This window comes from Lygodium microphyllum, chromosome 14 (assembly GCF_053477565.2).
Source record: "Lygodium microphyllum isolate KBCC chromosome 14, Lygodium_microphyllum_v1.1.10, whole genome shotgun sequence".
NCBI lineage: Eukaryota > Viridiplantae > Streptophyta > Polypodiopsida > Schizaeales > Lygodiaceae > Lygodium > Lygodium microphyllum.
The window spans coordinates 12,275,689-12,293,946 of NC_141148.1; the positions used below are offsets into that span (position 1 = coordinate 12,275,689).

At 41.7% G+C, this 18,258-nt stretch overlaps 1 protein-coding gene across 1 annotated transcript; it reads left to right on the top strand.

The window, feature by feature from the left end:
* Window positions 1-14,408: 14,408 nt before the first annotated feature.
* LOC148025330 (uncharacterized) lies at window positions 14,409-17,409 on the top strand. The gene is made up of 3 exons (XM_087692080.1): window positions 14,409-15,743; window positions 16,303-16,791; window positions 17,276-17,409. The coding sequence occupies exons 1-3, from the start codon at window positions 14,904-14,906 to the stop codon at window positions 17,369-17,371; spliced, it is 1,425 nt and encodes a 474-aa protein (XP_087548206.1). The 5' UTR covers window positions 14,409-14,903; the 3' UTR covers window positions 17,372-17,409.
* The last annotated feature ends 849 nt before the right edge of the window (window positions 17,410-18,258 follow it).

Here is an 18,258-nt window from a genome sequence, read left to right on the forward strand (position 1 = left end):
GAGAGATCCTGGTCTCACTGGAGGATGGTGTAGAGAGCGGCCAGCAGGTGTGTGGCCAGCTGTGGGCGAAGGTGGTGGCGGCCATGTCAAGGGGTGTTGCCACAGTACGAACAAGCGGAGGGAACAGCCAGGTGCAGCCACTCGTTGAGACGGAGGAGAGGAGGGGAGGGAGAGGGGAGGAGGGCACATGAGCGAGGGGGAGAGGGGGGAAGGAGGGGATAGGAATGGGGGGTTCATGGGAAGGGGGGAGGTATTAGGGGGGGTGTGCCCACGTAGGAGGAGGGGGTACCCATGTAGGAGAAGGGGGTAGTGGGGGGGGGGGGGGGGGGGGGGGGGGGGTGCCCATGTAGGAGGGGAGGCGAATAGGGGGGTTGGGGGTTGGGTTGTGGTTTTTTGTGTTGTGGGTTTTTTTTTCAATTGTTTTTGTTTTTGTTGTGGGTTTGTAATATTGGCATTGTTTTTGTTGTTATTTGTTTTCATAGGGTGGGGAGTATTTGATGTTGGTGTGTGTGTGAGAAAAAAATGAAAAAGACTTTCCCCCCCAGGTCGCCTGTACAAACACAAGCGCGGGGGTAAAAAAATTTGCAATGGTGGAGGCAACACGGCAATCAAAGTGTGCCGGTGGGAAAAGGACATCAGCACGGATACAGCCACATACTAAAAATCGCAAAACGCGAGTGTTCGAGCGAAAACATGCCAACTTGAAAACATAAATTACGGAAAAAATAATAACAATTAAAGCGAGCACTGAATGGATATACGGCAAAAAGGAAAAATAGGTCAGAGGACAAGAGGAAGAAGGTGGAAAAATGAAATGAGATGTCTGGTGACAATTAAGGGTATTTACATGGGAAAAAGATGAAAAGCGGACTTGAAAACACACACAGAAATTAATATCGGTAAATATGTAAGCCAAAACGAAGGGCGGGAAAAAGGAAAAATAGCTAGGATGATGTGACAGATTAGCATGCCACATCAAAATGTGGTTTCGATAGGGATAAGACTCGTTCACATGGGAAAAACTGACAAAACCCACCCAATAATAGGAATAAAAATGAATACAGAAAAATCCAAAAGTTGAAACCAAGAAGAATGAAAACAAAAAATATATGCAAGAAAGTGACAGACAGGATGAGTAAGTTAGAATACTGTTTCGGGGTGATAGGGTGCATTTGTATGGAAAAAATAGCAAAAACACAAATAAAAATGGAGTAAAAAATTAATACGATAAAATCCGTGCATGAGAACGAAGTGCAATAAAAAGAAAAAAGTCAAGGAAACCTATGGAATAGGGTTGGGAGGTTAGACCATAGTTCTGAGGGCATTAAGGGGTGTTCACATGGAAAAAAAAGAAAAAAGAAGCACAAAAATGTACAAAAAAATTAATAAAATAAAATCCATGGACCAGAACAGGATGAAGAAAAAGAAAAATTATGCAAGAGAGTAAGCCAGACAAGGTTGTTTAATCACAATTGAATTCAGAGGTGGTTAAGGCAGGTGCACATGGAAAAACGACAAAAAACACACACGGAAATTCCCATGAATAGAGAAAATTGAATGGACAAACCATACATCAAAATGATGGGTAGTAAAAAGGAAAAATGTCAAAGGGAAGGTGTAGGTTAAGGTTGTAGTATTAGATCACTGTTTCGAAGTAAAAAATGCACGTTTTCATGGAAACATGTGAAATGGGCAAAAACTATTTCAAAAAGTAATAACTCATGATTCGTGACTCGGAACTGATGGCTATAAAATGAAAAACTAGCCAGTTCAAAGGGATAAACAGGTTTGTGAGGTCAGATTGTAGGTTTGGTAAACTGAGGGTGTGTTTACATTGAAACACGATGAAACAAAGGATAAAGCCACACAGACAAGAAACAACCCCAAGATGCAAAGAGGATGCATAGGAATGTGTCCCCACACTTAAGACCTTAATAGATCGGATTGACTACGCCATAGGGGCTGAACACGTGATCATAACCCATACGCGTACGTCTCCACACTTAAAAAATGATTGACTCTTGCAATCAAATGGGGTAGGGCTAGAGAAACTTGGCACAATTTGCAAATGGTTGAGGTGAACTATCACTATCACATGAAGGATCGTAGTCATCGACAAGAGGTACCACAACTCACCACATCACACTCGTCTAGCATGGTAAGGACCACGCAGCAGCACCCAGGGAGGTAAGATTGTTGATGAAGTATTGATTAAGTTATTGGTGGCGAGGTATACATCTCTCGATCTCCACCGTCACTCATGTCGGAATGGTTGATCACTCGCTTGCCATGACTCACATCACACAAAAAATAATGATGGAAACCTATATCTCACATCCAGTTTAGAGATTGGCAAAAGGCATGGGTCAGAGGGAGTATGTCAATGTGCACAGTTGATGGTGCATCAATGTGTCCCAATCCATTTAGCATAGGTGCAAGAAGGAAGGCTATGGAGCCTTGTTGTGCAATGCATCAAACAAAATGAGGTGTATCATGATGGTGGAGGAGGCCTGTCTTGTGGGTGCATAGGGAAATGAGAACGTACCTGTCTCAAGTGTCGGAACATCCCTCAATCCTCACCTCTCAGTTTTTGATGAAGGGAAAATTAATCACGCTCAACCTCCCCTCTGTCTCATGATCTATTGATGATTAGAGGAGGGCAATCGAATTCCTTACATCCCATTGATTGAATCCTTACTACCACTTGTGCAAAGGTTGTATGCCTTGTGCGCAGTTGATGGTGCAATAGTGCATCTTGCCCTGTGCTAGCATATAGTGCAAGAAGGAAGGCCAAGGAGCCTTATAGTGTCATACATAGAAACAAAGTGTGCTTTGTGCATTGAGAGATCCATCCCGTGTGTGCAATGATCCATTCACACATCTCACCTTTTTGTTGGAGATAAAGGGTAAGGACTAGTCACTCACCCCACCCTTTGTCTCTCACTCTGTTAATGAATATAGAGGGCAACCCCTACTCACATCCCCATCCGGTTAGGATGATAACTCTTATCACTTGAGGTTTGTCGATGGAGATCAGCTTTGTCGAGTTAATGATGCTAACTTAGATCGATTGATGAAGAGGCGTACCTAGGGAGGTAGCCAACACGTTCGGTACTTGGATTACACATTGGAAATAACATATGTTGTAAGAGTCAGAAGCACTGACGGGGTTGCAGGATTTAGCACACCAAGGGAGGTAGCTTTGAAACTTCTTTTGGAAGAGTCGTGCTAGTGATTCAACTATCCTAGATTGCAAGGTGTTGCCACCTTTTCTTGGAACGAGGCCTGTTATGATAGGGAATTTCTTCCTTTTCTCCCATAACAATTTGATTTTTTTTGGGCTTTTTTTCCCTTATCCGTGCCACCTCTCCTGGATCAGATGGAAAGGAAGCCACATTGGGGTGGAAGGTGGTTGTAACGGGTTAACAGAACGAGGTCACCTCATGAGGATCAACAAGAAGGCTAACAGGAACAATAGGTAAAGCCTTACCGACCGATATGCAAAGAATGAAGGAGCTATCTTGGTGGTGATTGTCAAGATCCCTAAGGAGGGTCATACATCTTGAGGCGATATCCATTAATAGGAAGGGATCATTAGAAGCATTGATTGTCTGGACTTGGACAGAGCCATTAGGGTTGATGGCAAGTACCTTATAGGGGTCCATCCATCATTGTTGAAGCTTGCCTGGAAACTTGCCAAATCGGGAATCATAGGCTAGGTATAAGTCACATTCCTTGAACTCCTTCTACTTGATGAAGTTGTCATGATAGACCTTTCTATAAGCTTATGTGGCTTCCATGCATTGTAAGGCCATCCTGTGAGTCTCATCTAGACATTCTAGGTGCAAGAGACAGCATTATAGGGACCCAAGCGTTCTTTGATAGCCATGCGTAAAGAGGGTAGATCGAGTTTAATAGGGAAGACGGCTTCTGTACCATACACCAACTGGAAAGGGGTTTTTCATATGGTAGCCTTATGGGAGGTTCTGTATGCCCAAATTGTCTCTATAATTCAGTCGTCCCAATCACGATGATGTGCAGCTATCGTTCGTGTCAAAATCGAGCAGAGGATGGATTGGTAACTTTGACTTTGGCCGTTGGTTTTGGGATAATAGGGCGTGGACTTACAATGGCATATCTTGTACAACTCTGTCAATTCTTCCATAATCTTATTGAGAAAGTACATACCTCTAGCACTTATGAGATCTAGGGGGCTGCCAAAATGGGTGACGATGTTCTCATACAGGAATAGGGCCATGTTGTTGCCATCATTCCGCTTTAGAGCTTTGGCTTCACACCACTTTGTCACGTAGTCCGTACAGACCAAGATGTATATGTTATGTTTCCTTTTGGTTGGTGGATCAATAGGGCCCACAAAGTCAATTCTCCATTTCGCGAACTGCTTTAGGCATTGGCATGGTGCTAGATTTGGTAGGCTTCCCCAATCGTTGACAAGCATCACAATGTTTGTAGTAGTCATACGCATCCTTATAGAGGGTCGGTCCACCAATATCTTGCGAGTAAATCCTTTCTGCCTGTTGCTTCTCCTGCAAAGTGTTCGCCATAAGGCTCATTGTGCATGCTTTCAACATGATTCTAAACTCTTTTCCTACAACACATCTTCACAGAACTTCATCCTTGCCTTTCTTGTACATAGCACTACCTAACAAGGTGTAGGGGGATGATTCCAACAGAAGCTTCTTCTTCTCACGGCTAGAGATACCAAGGGGATACTATTGGGTTGCCAAGAAGTTGGTTATGTCTACGTACCATGGGGTAATAGTTTTGACAAGAAAAAGGGAAGCATCAAGGAGGTCTGGATCTTCCTGCTCTTTCTCATCACTCTGAGGGATTCGCGACAGATAATCATCCAAGACATGGGAGCAATCGAGTTTGGTAACATCGACAAACTCCCGAAATAGAAGGAGCCATCTCATCATTCTTCATCAGGGAGGACAGGGCCTCATGATCCATGTAGAATTTGAAGTGTGTCGATAGTAAGTATTGTTGAGACTTCTCTAAGGTAAACACCATTGCTAGGCACTCTAGCTCTGTCATTGTATAGTTTCATTCTCTATTGGTTACTTTTCGACTAGAATAATAGATAGATTGATTTAACTTTGAGGGACCCTTTTGGCATAATACTGCACCTAGGCCTTCAACTGATACATCAGTGTGCACATGGAACTCCTTTGTCCAATCAGGAGGATGTAGGATGGGTGCTTCAATTGGACACTGCTTCAAGGTGTTGAATGCCTCGTCACAATCAGTGGTCCATGTAAACTCTACATCTTTTCTAAGGAGCTTATGCAAGGGGGCCTCCTTTGTCGCAAAGTGTGCAATGAATCTTTTGTAATAGCCTACATGGCCAAGGAATCCCCTTGACTGTTTGAGATTGGTTGGTGTTGTTAAGGCAGTGATCTTCTCGATCTTGGAAGGGTTTGTTGCTATCCCTTTTGCAGAGACAATAGAAGAACTCCTGAAGAGACTCTGAAGATGCACTTGTCAAGGTTGATAGAGATCCCATACTCTTGATATCTGTGAAAGCACTGCTCTACCACACCATGTCGTGACGCGCCCCCCCAATGACATGACACGACGTGACGCGCCCCCCTCCCCCAACCGAACATAACATGACATCCCCCCCCCATGACACGACGCGACATGCCCGCTCCCCTCCCCAACATAACATGACATCCCCCCCTCCCCCCATGACACGGCACGACACGACGCGACGTGTCCCCCTCCCCAACATGACATGACATTCCCCCCCATGACACGACGCGACGCAACATGCCCCCCTCCCCAACATAACATGACATCTGCCCCTCCCTCCCCCCCCCCCTCATGACACGACACGACACGACGCGATGCGATGCGATGCGACGTGCCCCCCTCCCCCTCCCCAACATAACATGACATCCCCCATTCTGTTGTGAAGGTCATTTTGGGTTGATCTTCTTCTGTGATCTAGACTTGATTATATCCACTGAATCCATCCAAGAGGGAATAAAGCTCATGGCCTGCCAACTGTGTCCAACAGTTGGTTCGTGAAAGGAATAAGGAAATAATCCTTTTTTGTCTTGAAGTTCACCTTCCGAAAGTCCACACATATTCACAACTTTGAATTCTTCTTGGATACTACCATGATGGGCAAAACACATTCACTATTGGCTACTGGATAGATAAACTCAACTTCAAGGAGCTTCAATAATTTGGCCTTCACTAGGGTAGAGTAATTTGGATACATGTGCCTACAGGCTTTGCATCAGGCTCTAGGTCGATGTGATGTTGGCACACCATAGGATCAATCTCCTTCAGATCTTTGTACAACCATGCAAACACATCCAAGTTCTCCTTCATGCAGGCGACCGATAGTTTGTCTTCTAGAAGATTGATACCCACCTTCAGGTGACGTTCCGTACCATCAACATCCATAAACATTAATTGCTTTTCTCCTCCCACTTCGTGAATGAATGTTCTACAGACAACTTCTGGGTATAGATCCTGACTCCTTCAAGGGAGTAATTTCATCTTCTGATGATTCACTAGAACCGACGCCCTCTTTCAATGAGGGTTCTTCTTACTTCTTGGGATACTGGAAGGGTATCATTGTTGTTTCGAGTTTGGTTTGGGGATTAGTTACATCTTGAATCGAAGACTTATCTTTGGAGGATGCATCCAAGAACGTCACATAACACGAATCTTTTGAGTTTTGTTTGAGCTACCGAACTGTTGGTTGTTGGAAATGTGCATCTTAATCATCTTCTCTTGAAAAGGGTAGCTTCGGACGACAAGAACCACTACTGAAGGAAGGCTTATGCTTCTTAATCCATTTCTTATGAATGTTTTGCACATGATGTGACTCATAAGCCAGTCCAAAGGGAATGAGAGTCATTATGTCGAACGTCATGGGATCTTCTGCTTCTGAGGCTTCTAGAACTTCTTCCGCATTTGTACCTTTTGTGAGTAAAATAGACTCTTCTAGCTCGCTTTCATAATCTTCTTCTTCATTGTCATCATTGTCCTCTTCAGATTTTGTTTCTACCTTTATGGGGGCTCTATAAGAGCATAAAAGACTCTTTGTTATGTCCTCTACTTCTGCTTATATGTTTGCTTCTCTCTATATTTGACCCAGCTTCTATCTCTGTCTCTATTTCTACTACGGCTATGTAATAGGAGAACAATACATCTATGCTTCTATCTCGCTGTTAGAAGTGACTTCAAAAGTCAATTCAGGTTCAGGCAAGAGGTATTCACCCATTGACAAAGACTTGGCTTCTTTGGACAGTTGGCTTACAATGCCCACTGTCAAGGATTGTGCCTCTGTTTTCTTGGGAAAGATTTGTTTAATGGCCTCTTCATCCCCTGATGTGCCATTTGTTACATCATTAAAGGAGTGTGTGACGACTTCAATGGAAGTGGATCCATTGCCTTTTTGTGATCCATACAACTTCAACACTAGTTTATTGGGTCCTCTGCCTAGGGTTAGGGCTCCTTTGAACCAATCCATCCATGCTCTTGCTTTTAAAAAAGCCATGGTATTCCCAATAACGAATAGAGAAGGGTATGAGGTCCTATAGGAATTTGGTTTTACCACTAGATAGATCAACCAATAATCTCTTCATGCGAGGGTTTCTTTCACATATGGGAGAATGCCCAAAGGCTTAATTTTTCTTTGGTATGCTAATCTAATAAACCACTACATAGGCTACATTCCTTGCAAGCCTAGATCCTTCATTGTCACATATGTCATGATGTTCACTAAATGATGAGCCTCCATCAATCAATACATCTGCAATAAAATATCCTTCAATCCACATGCCAATATCTGGGGTACCATGATTTAAGAAGGCATTAGCCACATCCACTTCTTTCATAGACCCTGCGGCTTTGTTGGACTTGGTTGCTATTGAGAGAGCAATCCTTAGGCCCCTTCTTCTCGTCAATATGCTTTTGAATTTCTTTCGACAGCTAGGAGACAACATCAGCAATTATTGGAATGTTAGGTTAGGTTTAAAGGTGCCTAGGTCTTTGACAAAGTCATATTCTTTGATAGGATTTGCAAGCTTCTCCAATTGACTAGGGAATGGGGTAACACCCACTTTTATCCTCCCTTTTTCTTCCAGAAGTGGCAACATCTATACCTCTTCTCCTTCAGGAGATACTTCAGCATCCGCCATCTCTTCGACTTCTGGTCCTATCTCTGCAACTGTCTCTATAGCTCTCTGTGCTATTGGAGGGCTCTATACTACATTGTTTTGTGCTGCACTATTCTATTTCTCCTTGGGAAGGTTAAACTTCATCGATTTAACAGAGGGGATGTTCTCTGTTGGAACTGCAGGTTATCCTTTCTTAGCACACATTGTTGCAGCAACCTCCAATTCCACCAAATTGAAAGCAGGTACTTGGGTCCTCTGTTGAGTCTCGAAAAAGTAGCTTTTACAGAAGCTAGACTAAGACACTCTTTTGTAGTGTGGCCTTCTCCTTTGCATTGACTACATAAGGGCTTGCAGTCCATGGACCTTTCTAGGGTTTGGACAGTTTGGCGAGATATACCACTTTTTTCCATATTTGTAATACTCAACCTTTGATATCTAGGCACTGCTAGACTGTTGTCCTTTGTAACTTTGAGAGGGAAACCTCCTTGGGCCAAAATTAGGACCGAACTCCCTAGGCTTTGGTCCAATGTCTTGCGTTGTCATTTTAGACTCAAACAAGTTAAATCTTGCTTCTTTATCTTTCTTTCTTCTTTTGTGCATCTCCTTCAAAGAGAAAATATCATATGTATGGTTCTTCCTCAAACAGTATGAATAGAAGACTCCAAGAATGGTTGGTTTTCGAGTACATTCAGTGGCTAAATGTCTTGCTTGATGACACTTTCCACACCATGTATTAGACCGCATCACATCTTTTCCACCTCCTGTAGGAGTGGATATGTTGGCGGTATTTACCTTCAACATCTGTAGATGTTCTATAATCACATCCATAAGCTTCTTCTTTATGCTTGCAACTGAATTGGATAGATAGTCCTTCAGGTTTTCACCTCCTGGAGTACTTGTAGTAGGGTTTTGGGAAGCCTCTGTAATCACTGCATAAAATGGTTGGGTTGATCTAGAGGGTCCTCTATTCTGGTTCTAATTCAAAGCTCCTATTGAGATTGAGGGTTGCTAGTTCCAATTGGTAGGATCCCACTGTTGTTGTTGAGTCGCCATTAGGGGAACTATTTGAGGCCATTGTTATTGTGGTTGAACCATCATTTGAGGTACTGTCGTCTGCGAAGGCCATTGTGGATTCGGTGCACTGTATTGCAGCATTGTTTGCATTTGAGGGTAAGGGTAGGGAACTATCCCTAGGAGTGCATTGGGTGGGTATGTCATTCCAAGCATGAGAGGAGGTAAGACTCCTCTTCTTGAGGTCATTGATAGCCTTGCTTCAACTTCATCATACAGTCTTTCACCTTCCATTACAGCTTGCACGTTGATTGGTCTTCTCAATTCCAAAAACTTACAAACTTTTGGTTGTAGACCTCTAAGAAAAACTCACTTCTGGATGCCTTTATCTAAATGATGGTTGGTACATCTCTTCAGTATGGTTTCCATTCTAGAGACATATGCTTATACTCGTTCACCAAAGGAAGGAATTATGTTCATGAACTTCTATCTTATTCGCTCTTCAAAACCTTCACGCTTGAATTTAGTGAGAAATGCCAACTTCAAGTCCTCTCATGTGCCAAAAGTTCCTACTACTTGCCTCTCATACCACTAAAACGCTGCGCCTTTGAAAATGGTGGGGAATATTACCAACCAATACTCGGGGGTTCTGGTATTGTTAGCCATACACGTTACCATAAACTCTGCTACACGAAGATTAGGGTCTTCATTGTACTCTCCCTTAAAAATGGACAATGAGACTACGTTCACTAGCCTTTCCATCAATATTTCTAGGATGGATCTGACTAGGAAGGGGACCTTAAGTCGCCATAGGGACTTCTATTAAGAGTGCCGCTAGGGCATCAAAAGAGGCTTGTGTTGCTATCTAGCTCTCAGCTTTGATTTTTGCCTTCTCTCTTCTTATGTACCTCTTGACTCATTCTAGTGCTTGCCTCTTGATTGTGTCATTCATTAGGGAGCTAGCTCCACCCAGTTGGTTTGTACTCCACAAAATAGAATCAGAGGGGGCTTTAGTCTTTGGAGGACTCTTTGGCCAACATTTCTTCTAATTTTTTCTTTTCAACATCTCTGAATTCAACTTTCAATCCGTTGCAGAGAGGGGAAGATATTCGGTTCTGAAGATATCAAAACTCATTCTTTTGAGCATCATTGTGGTACCATCATCATAGTAATGCCAACTTTTCAATAGTGTACATTGTGAAAAATGCTCTATCTACCAATTTCCAGTGGGTTGCTAATTGGAAAAATAGGAGATTGTCAATGCACCATGTGTCCCATGTTTCTTGTTGTTGAGCTTCCATGAACAAATTCCAACTCTTTTTTTTCTTGTCCTCGTGAACCTCCACTGACCACGACTCCTAAAGCTTCTCCACAATCTCCCACTTAATGATGTTTGAAAACTTCTCAATGAATGTTAAATTTTCCATAGATGGTCATTCTCTCTGTTTTTGCACTTCATTTTGTTCCTAGTTTGTTCCCAAACAATGTGCCACCAAGGTGCATGTCTTTGTTGCTTCAATAGGGAGAGGAAATAGTCCACCACATAGAGCCTGTATCATGATGGTAATATGTTTCTACCATTGTGGGGTGAACTTCTTGTAGAAAGTGGCTTTGGCAATGAGAATCTCCAATTCTTCAGTGGTAGAAGGAACTTTGCAAGGATCCATTGAATTCTTCTCCTCTTGGCAATGCCATTTCCTTCATTTTTGGCCCCTTCTGATGCTTGTTGATGGCAATTTTCACCGGATGCGCACCAAAAACATGGAGCCCCAAGAGAAACACCAAGAAAACGGGGATTCTACTTCAAGAAAATCTATATTGTATTATCAACAATCATCTTTTCCATATTTGGTATGTCCACAACAAGGAAAAGAAGAATTCATCAAGAAACCACAAAGATACAAGAGAATATACCACTTTGAATGGAAATCATCACATAGTATTCTTCTTCAAAAGTTCCATAGCTTTCTCTCACAATCTCTCACTCATAGATATATTGTTTTTCATAGAATTGACTATCACACACACACACACACACACACTCTCTCTCTCTCTCTCTCTCATACATTCTCTCTCTCAATAGTACAATGAGATAATCAATATAATCATCCATAAACCCTCTTTATTCGTGGATACCCCTCCCAACAGGTATGTCTAATATGAAAGGTTACCAAAGCCACTATAGTGTCTCTTTGTAGCTCATCAGTGTCACTATCACTTTAGTCTTTACTTCAAGTCTTCAGCATCTACTTCTTTCACTTCTTCGAGCTAATTTAAAATTACATTTATCTCTTCCCAAGATTGAAAAACTTCCTCAAGCTACACATTCATCCATCATCATCACACTTACAAAGGCATTCAAAATAGAGAAAAAGGCTCTACAGGCTCTCAACAAAGGGTTTACATAACCATATAGAAGGTCATCAGAAAGCCTTGAGTTCACTTAAATTACTCAAGACCATCAAGAATCAACCAATAATCTTCCAAACAATTTCAAACTTTATTAATCCTTATTTTAACCCCTTGTACAAAAGAAAAACATAGCAAAACAGAAGGTCAACAGACTCAAACAGGCAAATCAAACACTATCAAGACATCAACAAAACATGTCAGAATATCATATCTCCATTATAAACCATCATGAGCTTTCAAAACCTAATCAATCTCATCCAAAATACTCCTAAACACTTCCAAAATAACTAAACATCATATAAAATCCATAAAAAATCAACCATTTAGTCCACAAAAACAACAAAAATCAACCAAAAATCAAATCATTTCAACCCTCAATAATAAGCCAAGAGCATGACATTTCCTAGACAAATAACATTTAGCCTTGTTATGATAGTAGTGATATCTATGAGAAAAATGAGTTAAAAGGGTGCTCAAATCAATCAAATAGCATCTTAAACCAATGACATATGCTCCTCCAAGTATCTAGCAATAAAATATACGTATATAGGCATCTCGAGAAGCGTATATGAGCTCCAAACATTGAAGATATGGCTGTCCTTGTTTTATGACAACATGCTATACCCTATTTGCATAGTTAATAGTTAAAGCTCAATGACTCAAAACCAATGCTCAATGTTAATGATGATCAATGCCGAGAGGAGTGGTAAACAATGCCAAAGCCTTTCCTATTGTAGGTAACTCGAATGAGAGCTCAAGCAATGCCATATTGAGCTTGAATTTATGGAAAAGAAGGCTTTGATACCAGTTGAAGGGAGAAGCCCACGTGTAAGCATGAGCAAGCAGAAGCAAGAGAGGTATGAGCTATGGCGGATGGAGCAAGAGAGCAGGAGAGAGAGACTCAAGATGTGGGAACTCCAACAGTCACAATATGTGACCAGCCTTCCCTTTATTCAAATATCATTGAAAGAATAAAGAATGAAATGATAGGGATGGGTGCTCACCACCACTGCCGCCTACAATATGCAGGTTCGGGTACTATTAGTGTAGTGATATACGGGGAGCTAGGCACAAGGGCCTTTGCCCCCAACATTATCATTGTATTGATTCTCTTGTGCCGGATACCTACTACCATGTTGCAAGACCAAGAATTTGCATAGTTATACATGTACGATATCGAGCATGAGCTTTAGACTAGGATTAATGTTATGCCAAAATCTTAACGTTGAACTCCTTGCGATGCTTTGGGAAATTATGCATACTCACAATGTTTATGCTCATGTATTTTGTTGCATAGGGGTTGGACAAATGGGCATGTACATCTTCGATAGCGTGTGTAATGACTTTTGGTCATATGGGCATAGAGATGATGGCCATGATGAGGACACTTGAAGGCCGATAGTGATAGAGACACCATGGACATATGTCCTCTATTGCTCAGTGTTCCGGAATCCAATGACAAGAGTATAGATATCACCTATCTCTTTATTATATGGTGATTACTTTTTAGGAAAATATGTGATGTGGTTGGACACATAGTTGTGGATATGGCTTCTCTCTCTCATAGATGAGGAGGATGACACCTCCTCTCTCTCTCTCTCTCTCTCTCTCTCTCTCTCTCAAGCAATAAAGAAGGAGATCATGTGGGGTTGGATATGCAGGGAGGGTGGAGAGACAAAGGTGGCAATGGAGGAGGTGAGGCAGGTAAGGAGTGACATGACACATGAGGAGCTAGTATGCCATTCTAATGAGTGACGAAGGAAACTTGACTAAGATGGGAACAATAGAATGCCGATGCCTACTTGCCACATGGAGGGAGAGAGCTTGGGAGGTTCATTATATGTAGACCCGTTTGGATATTATGTGCGTTCAAGGCATATTTAAAAATACCATCTATGAATTTCTCAGAAATAAAATATACCCCTATTCTATTCAATTTGTAAATGACCCTTTCTATGGCACCGTTTTGTATGTAAAATATGTGTAAAAATGGTATTAAGAATGGGAGAAAGGGAAGAGTTGCTCCATTCCATGCTACCATGAAGCATCATAGTGCGTGCAAGGACTGCTTCTAGATGGTCCATATAGAAGCATTGCTTTTTATTTAGGACCAAACCTTAAGAGAGTGAAAGCTTGGAATTGAGCAAGATTTTGATACTCTTGTATTGATGTACTCGGTCATATGAGAGAGAGAGAGAGAGAGAGTGCATGCGTTTTGGGGCATAACCTTCCGAGGAGAAAAAGACCCAAAACTGAAAGTAAAGTACATGGAAAAGAAAGTTGCTTTTACAGCAACCATTAAAATACTATATCGAGCTCTTAGAAAAAGAAGTCCACTTTGTACCATTTCATATGGTATCCGCCCCTTCTTTTGCTGCCAAAATTCAGGTGCCTGTGTTGCCAAATCTTCCAGTTGAATGAACTTTAACTGGCAGCTGGGTCTTGCAGAGATTGAGGTGAGTGGAGGGAGGCGACGAGCCTCCTAGTTATCTCCATCCTGTATTTTAATTGAGAAATGAGGTCCGGTATCTTTTGTTTTATAATCCATAACGGCGTGGCGTAGCGTAGCCTGAGCCTTGAGGATAATCATGAGCGCTTTTCCGCAACGCAACGGTTTTCTGGTCCAATCATTTGGTACATACGTTAAAACGAATACCTCGGAATAATACATAGAAAAATGGATACGTGACAGCAAGGGCTTATAAGTCTCTCTCCTAACAGCCGTCGTGGCCCCCCCGGGTTCAGAATTGAAGAAATCCAGACATTTGAGTGTTTTGGGTGCGTGAAATTTTATCAGGGTGTTCTGGGACACCCCAATGTTCCTTGTTACATTCTAGCATGAATGCGTTTTCCTACTAATAAAGGCTTCTTAAGGACGCTAGATTCACACGATTACCGGAAAGCAAAAGAAACTGACGCCACAATTGCACTATAAGCAACAAGTAGAACTGGATAGGGCCAGAAGATACAGGCAGCCAACCGCCTCTTCCAGCTGCTCAGGGAGACCAGGGCCAACAATCAGCTCTATAGGCACAGTAGCAGCATGTTTGCCTCTTTGTTCTGTCAGTAGACCAATGTAAATATATCACATGTAGTATAATCTGACAAAAGCCAAAGCTAAATCTCATCACAATGCACACACATGCAGGCCTTTTATAAAGCCTTGTGATTCTCTCTCAGTGAAAGAGGGTACTTAAACCCATTGACAGGTCATTCCACAGCCCCTTCTCAGCTCTTCCTCACAATTATGCCTTCCTTGAGCTGCTGATATCATGAACTCGAATTCATGTTGAATCCTGCACATCATACCCTATCCACATGAACATGGAGAGCACATCATTTGAGCATGATGGTCCTGACCCCCTCGACCAGAGTACCATGTTTGAAGTCATGGATTGGGAATTCCTAGAAGCACCCACCAACACTGTTGGTGTCGATCATCATCCTCATCATCACCACCTTAACATCAATCCTGGTACTGATGCTCACGGGGATCGACATGTTGGTGAAGGAGGATCTAAGACAACTAATGTAGAGATCAGTGAGATCAAATTTGTTAGTGGCACAGAAGACAGTAAAGTTTTGATGGATCAAACCAATGCTTGCAGTCTCTCAAAGGATGAAAACAAATGTGTTTTGATCTCTGGCAGCAATGATAGGAATGTGAACAGCAATGCAGCTTCAACCATGCCCTCCCCGTCATGCATACCTCTCAATGATTTGGAGAAGAGGCTGAAAAAACCAGGAGCCTCACCAGAATCCTTTTCCACAAACAGCCCCTCACAAGAGTCCACAAACTCCATCAACAAAGCCCTTTCAGTATCTCCGGGGAAGAAAGACAGTCAGGTTAGAGATACCAAATCCTCTCAGGTCCTGCGCAAAGGGCTGTGTAAAGTCGACTCCTCTTCCATTCCTTGCAAAAGATCAATGGCTGGTATAGACCGAGATCAACTCAATATGGTCAATTCCCCCTCGAGTAGTCCCAAAAAGAAGAAAAGGCTGTTCACCTTCACGAATTCACCATGCAATAGCCATACACATGACACTGCAGAGCAAGATGGTGATTCAGATCATACTCATATCTTCACTGAGAGAGAGAGGAGAAAGAAGATGAGGAGTCTATATACCAGCCTTCAAACTCTGCTCGGATTGCCTAAGGTAAGTGTATCGGACCGTTGTGTCATTGAAAATACCCATCACACACTGCACGTATTAAGCTCTTTACTTTACTCTTCTAAGGAAATTCGTCCTGTGTCAGTTGCTGCCATATCACAATCTGCGTCCATCCCTCTGCTTTGCTTGTCGAAGAAAAGATGCCACCTCTCTATTTGAATTCCACCAGAGACTGCATTTGTTCTAAACTTGGACTACAACCTTCTACATAATTCAGCCAGTCTATGTTAAGGAAATCCATTCTGTGGGCCTGCAGTCTAATCAACATGCTGCATATTTATCCATTCACATACAGTATGAGAGAAGATTGTTGTGAGAATACTCGAACATAGGAATCAACAGTAGGATCAGATTTGGGGATTATGATAACTTCTCTTGCTTTGATGATGGCGAGTCACAATTGACGAATCCAGCGGCCAGCCCTCGGCTTTTACTTTTTAATCTTGTAATTGCTGATTATTTGACAAAACGAATTTTGGATTTCTCTCTTTCTTTCTTTCTTTTTTCTTTTGGTAAAAGTTGGGTGTTGTTTGATGGTATGAAGGCGGACAAGGCTGCTGTTGTGGAGGCTGCCATAACAAGGATCCATGCTTTGCAAGCAACAAAGAATTCGCTGCAAAGGCAGAAACTAGCAGGCCACAAGCCCATCAATATCAATGCTGGTGGTGGAGAGCAAAGTAGCGCAAGCTTTATGGCTATGGAAGGCCACAATATGGTCATCATTAACAAGAACCCACCACATATGAACAAGAACCCAAAGGATCCTTGCGATGCCCTACCTCTAGATGACATGGACCACCACACCCCATGCTTTGAGATGAGAGACTCCATACAAAACTTGATGTTGAATGGCACCATAGGCCAAGTGATTATGAATGTGAGTGGGTGTACTGGCATGTTCATGATATCCATGCCCAGGTTCCCCTCTCTCTTGTCCACCATATTCACCGCCTTGCTCAACAATAGCCTCGAGGTGCTCAATGCCCATCTCTCATCCTCCCATGACAATATATGCTACTCCATACATGCAAAGGTACTCAATGTGTCCTTGGCCTTAGCTTTCAATACTTAAAATGGTTAATGATCCATGTTCTTTGAAGAGCAATCGCATGCGTGTGTGGGTGTACTTGTATGTACAATTGGTAGGTGTCCATGTGTATTTTCGAGGGCGTGGGGAGAGAGAGAGAGAGAGAGAGAGAGAGAGAGAGAGAGAGAGAGAGAGAGAGAGAGAGAGAGAGAGAGAGAGAGAGAGAGAGAGATCAAAAAGGGTTAAGAAGGTCAAGAACTATCAATTGTGCCTTAATTTTTGCCTTGATGATTCAGCATTGCTTATCTCTTAGAGTTCCCAAATCCCTAGTAACATTCGCACTTGCAATATTTCTCCCCTAGGCTTCGAATCAATATACTAGTTTATTCCTCTTAAGAAAAGTTGTAGATTTAGTCAATAGTTGGAAACTAATGTGTCACATCATGTTCTTGTACAACGTGAGGTTGAAAACTTTTTTCTTGTCATGCAGGCTCAAGTTGGCTCAATTAAAGAAAGCTTCAACAATGCATATCAAGCATTAAAAGTTGGTATATCTTCTTTTAAGAATCTCAAACTAACATTCTAAGAGGCTAAATGGCTGCTTTTCTCAATCTCCTTGATCAAACAAGCTTCAATGGATTTCATATTTGGGTTTAGTTTTGAGAGTGTAAATTCATTGTCATATATGGACATTTATTGTCTCTTGAATCCAAACATTTGAAAGGTAGCATCAGAGCTCAATAGATAAAGGTTGTCGATTGTTATGAAGTTGCAAAAAACATAACACATAATGCATTGTTGGAATAGGAAGGCACAAATTTTGGAAGAGCTACTTAGTCATAAATCAATCAAATTGTCAAGTAAGGACACTTCATATAAGGACATGCAAAGTTTCTAGGTTACATACTTTCTCATGATATCCCTTTCTTTCATGTGTTTTATGCATTATTTGGAATGTCTTCAAAAAATATATTCCTTTTATGTGAGACAAATTTAAAATTTTCAAGTATTTTATGCATTACTATGAGGCAAAATAGAATTGTTGTGTTAGACAAATTTGCCTATTTTGAAACTAAGTTAGCAATGATATTGACAATACACAATAATGCACATTACAAGAAAGGTATGTTAAATACTCCAAGATTGATGCTACATATCTAGATGCCTTACTAATTGCTAGATGTGTTGAGAGCTATGACTGTATAAGTGAGCATAATGCAAAATCCTGAACACAAACAATAAGAAATGCATAAACCATGGCAAAATAGACACCATAGAAATACCATAAATTGAATGCATACATAAAACAATCTTTATAATAACTATTCTTAAAAACATGAGAAGAATCAACATAACACCAATGTTAGGTGTGCTAATAGGCTATGAGTGTCCCCCACATGTGTTTTACTACTCCATAAGTCTTATAAGAGAACACACATGCTTGTCTTGGCTTAGGAAGAGATAGAAAAATGA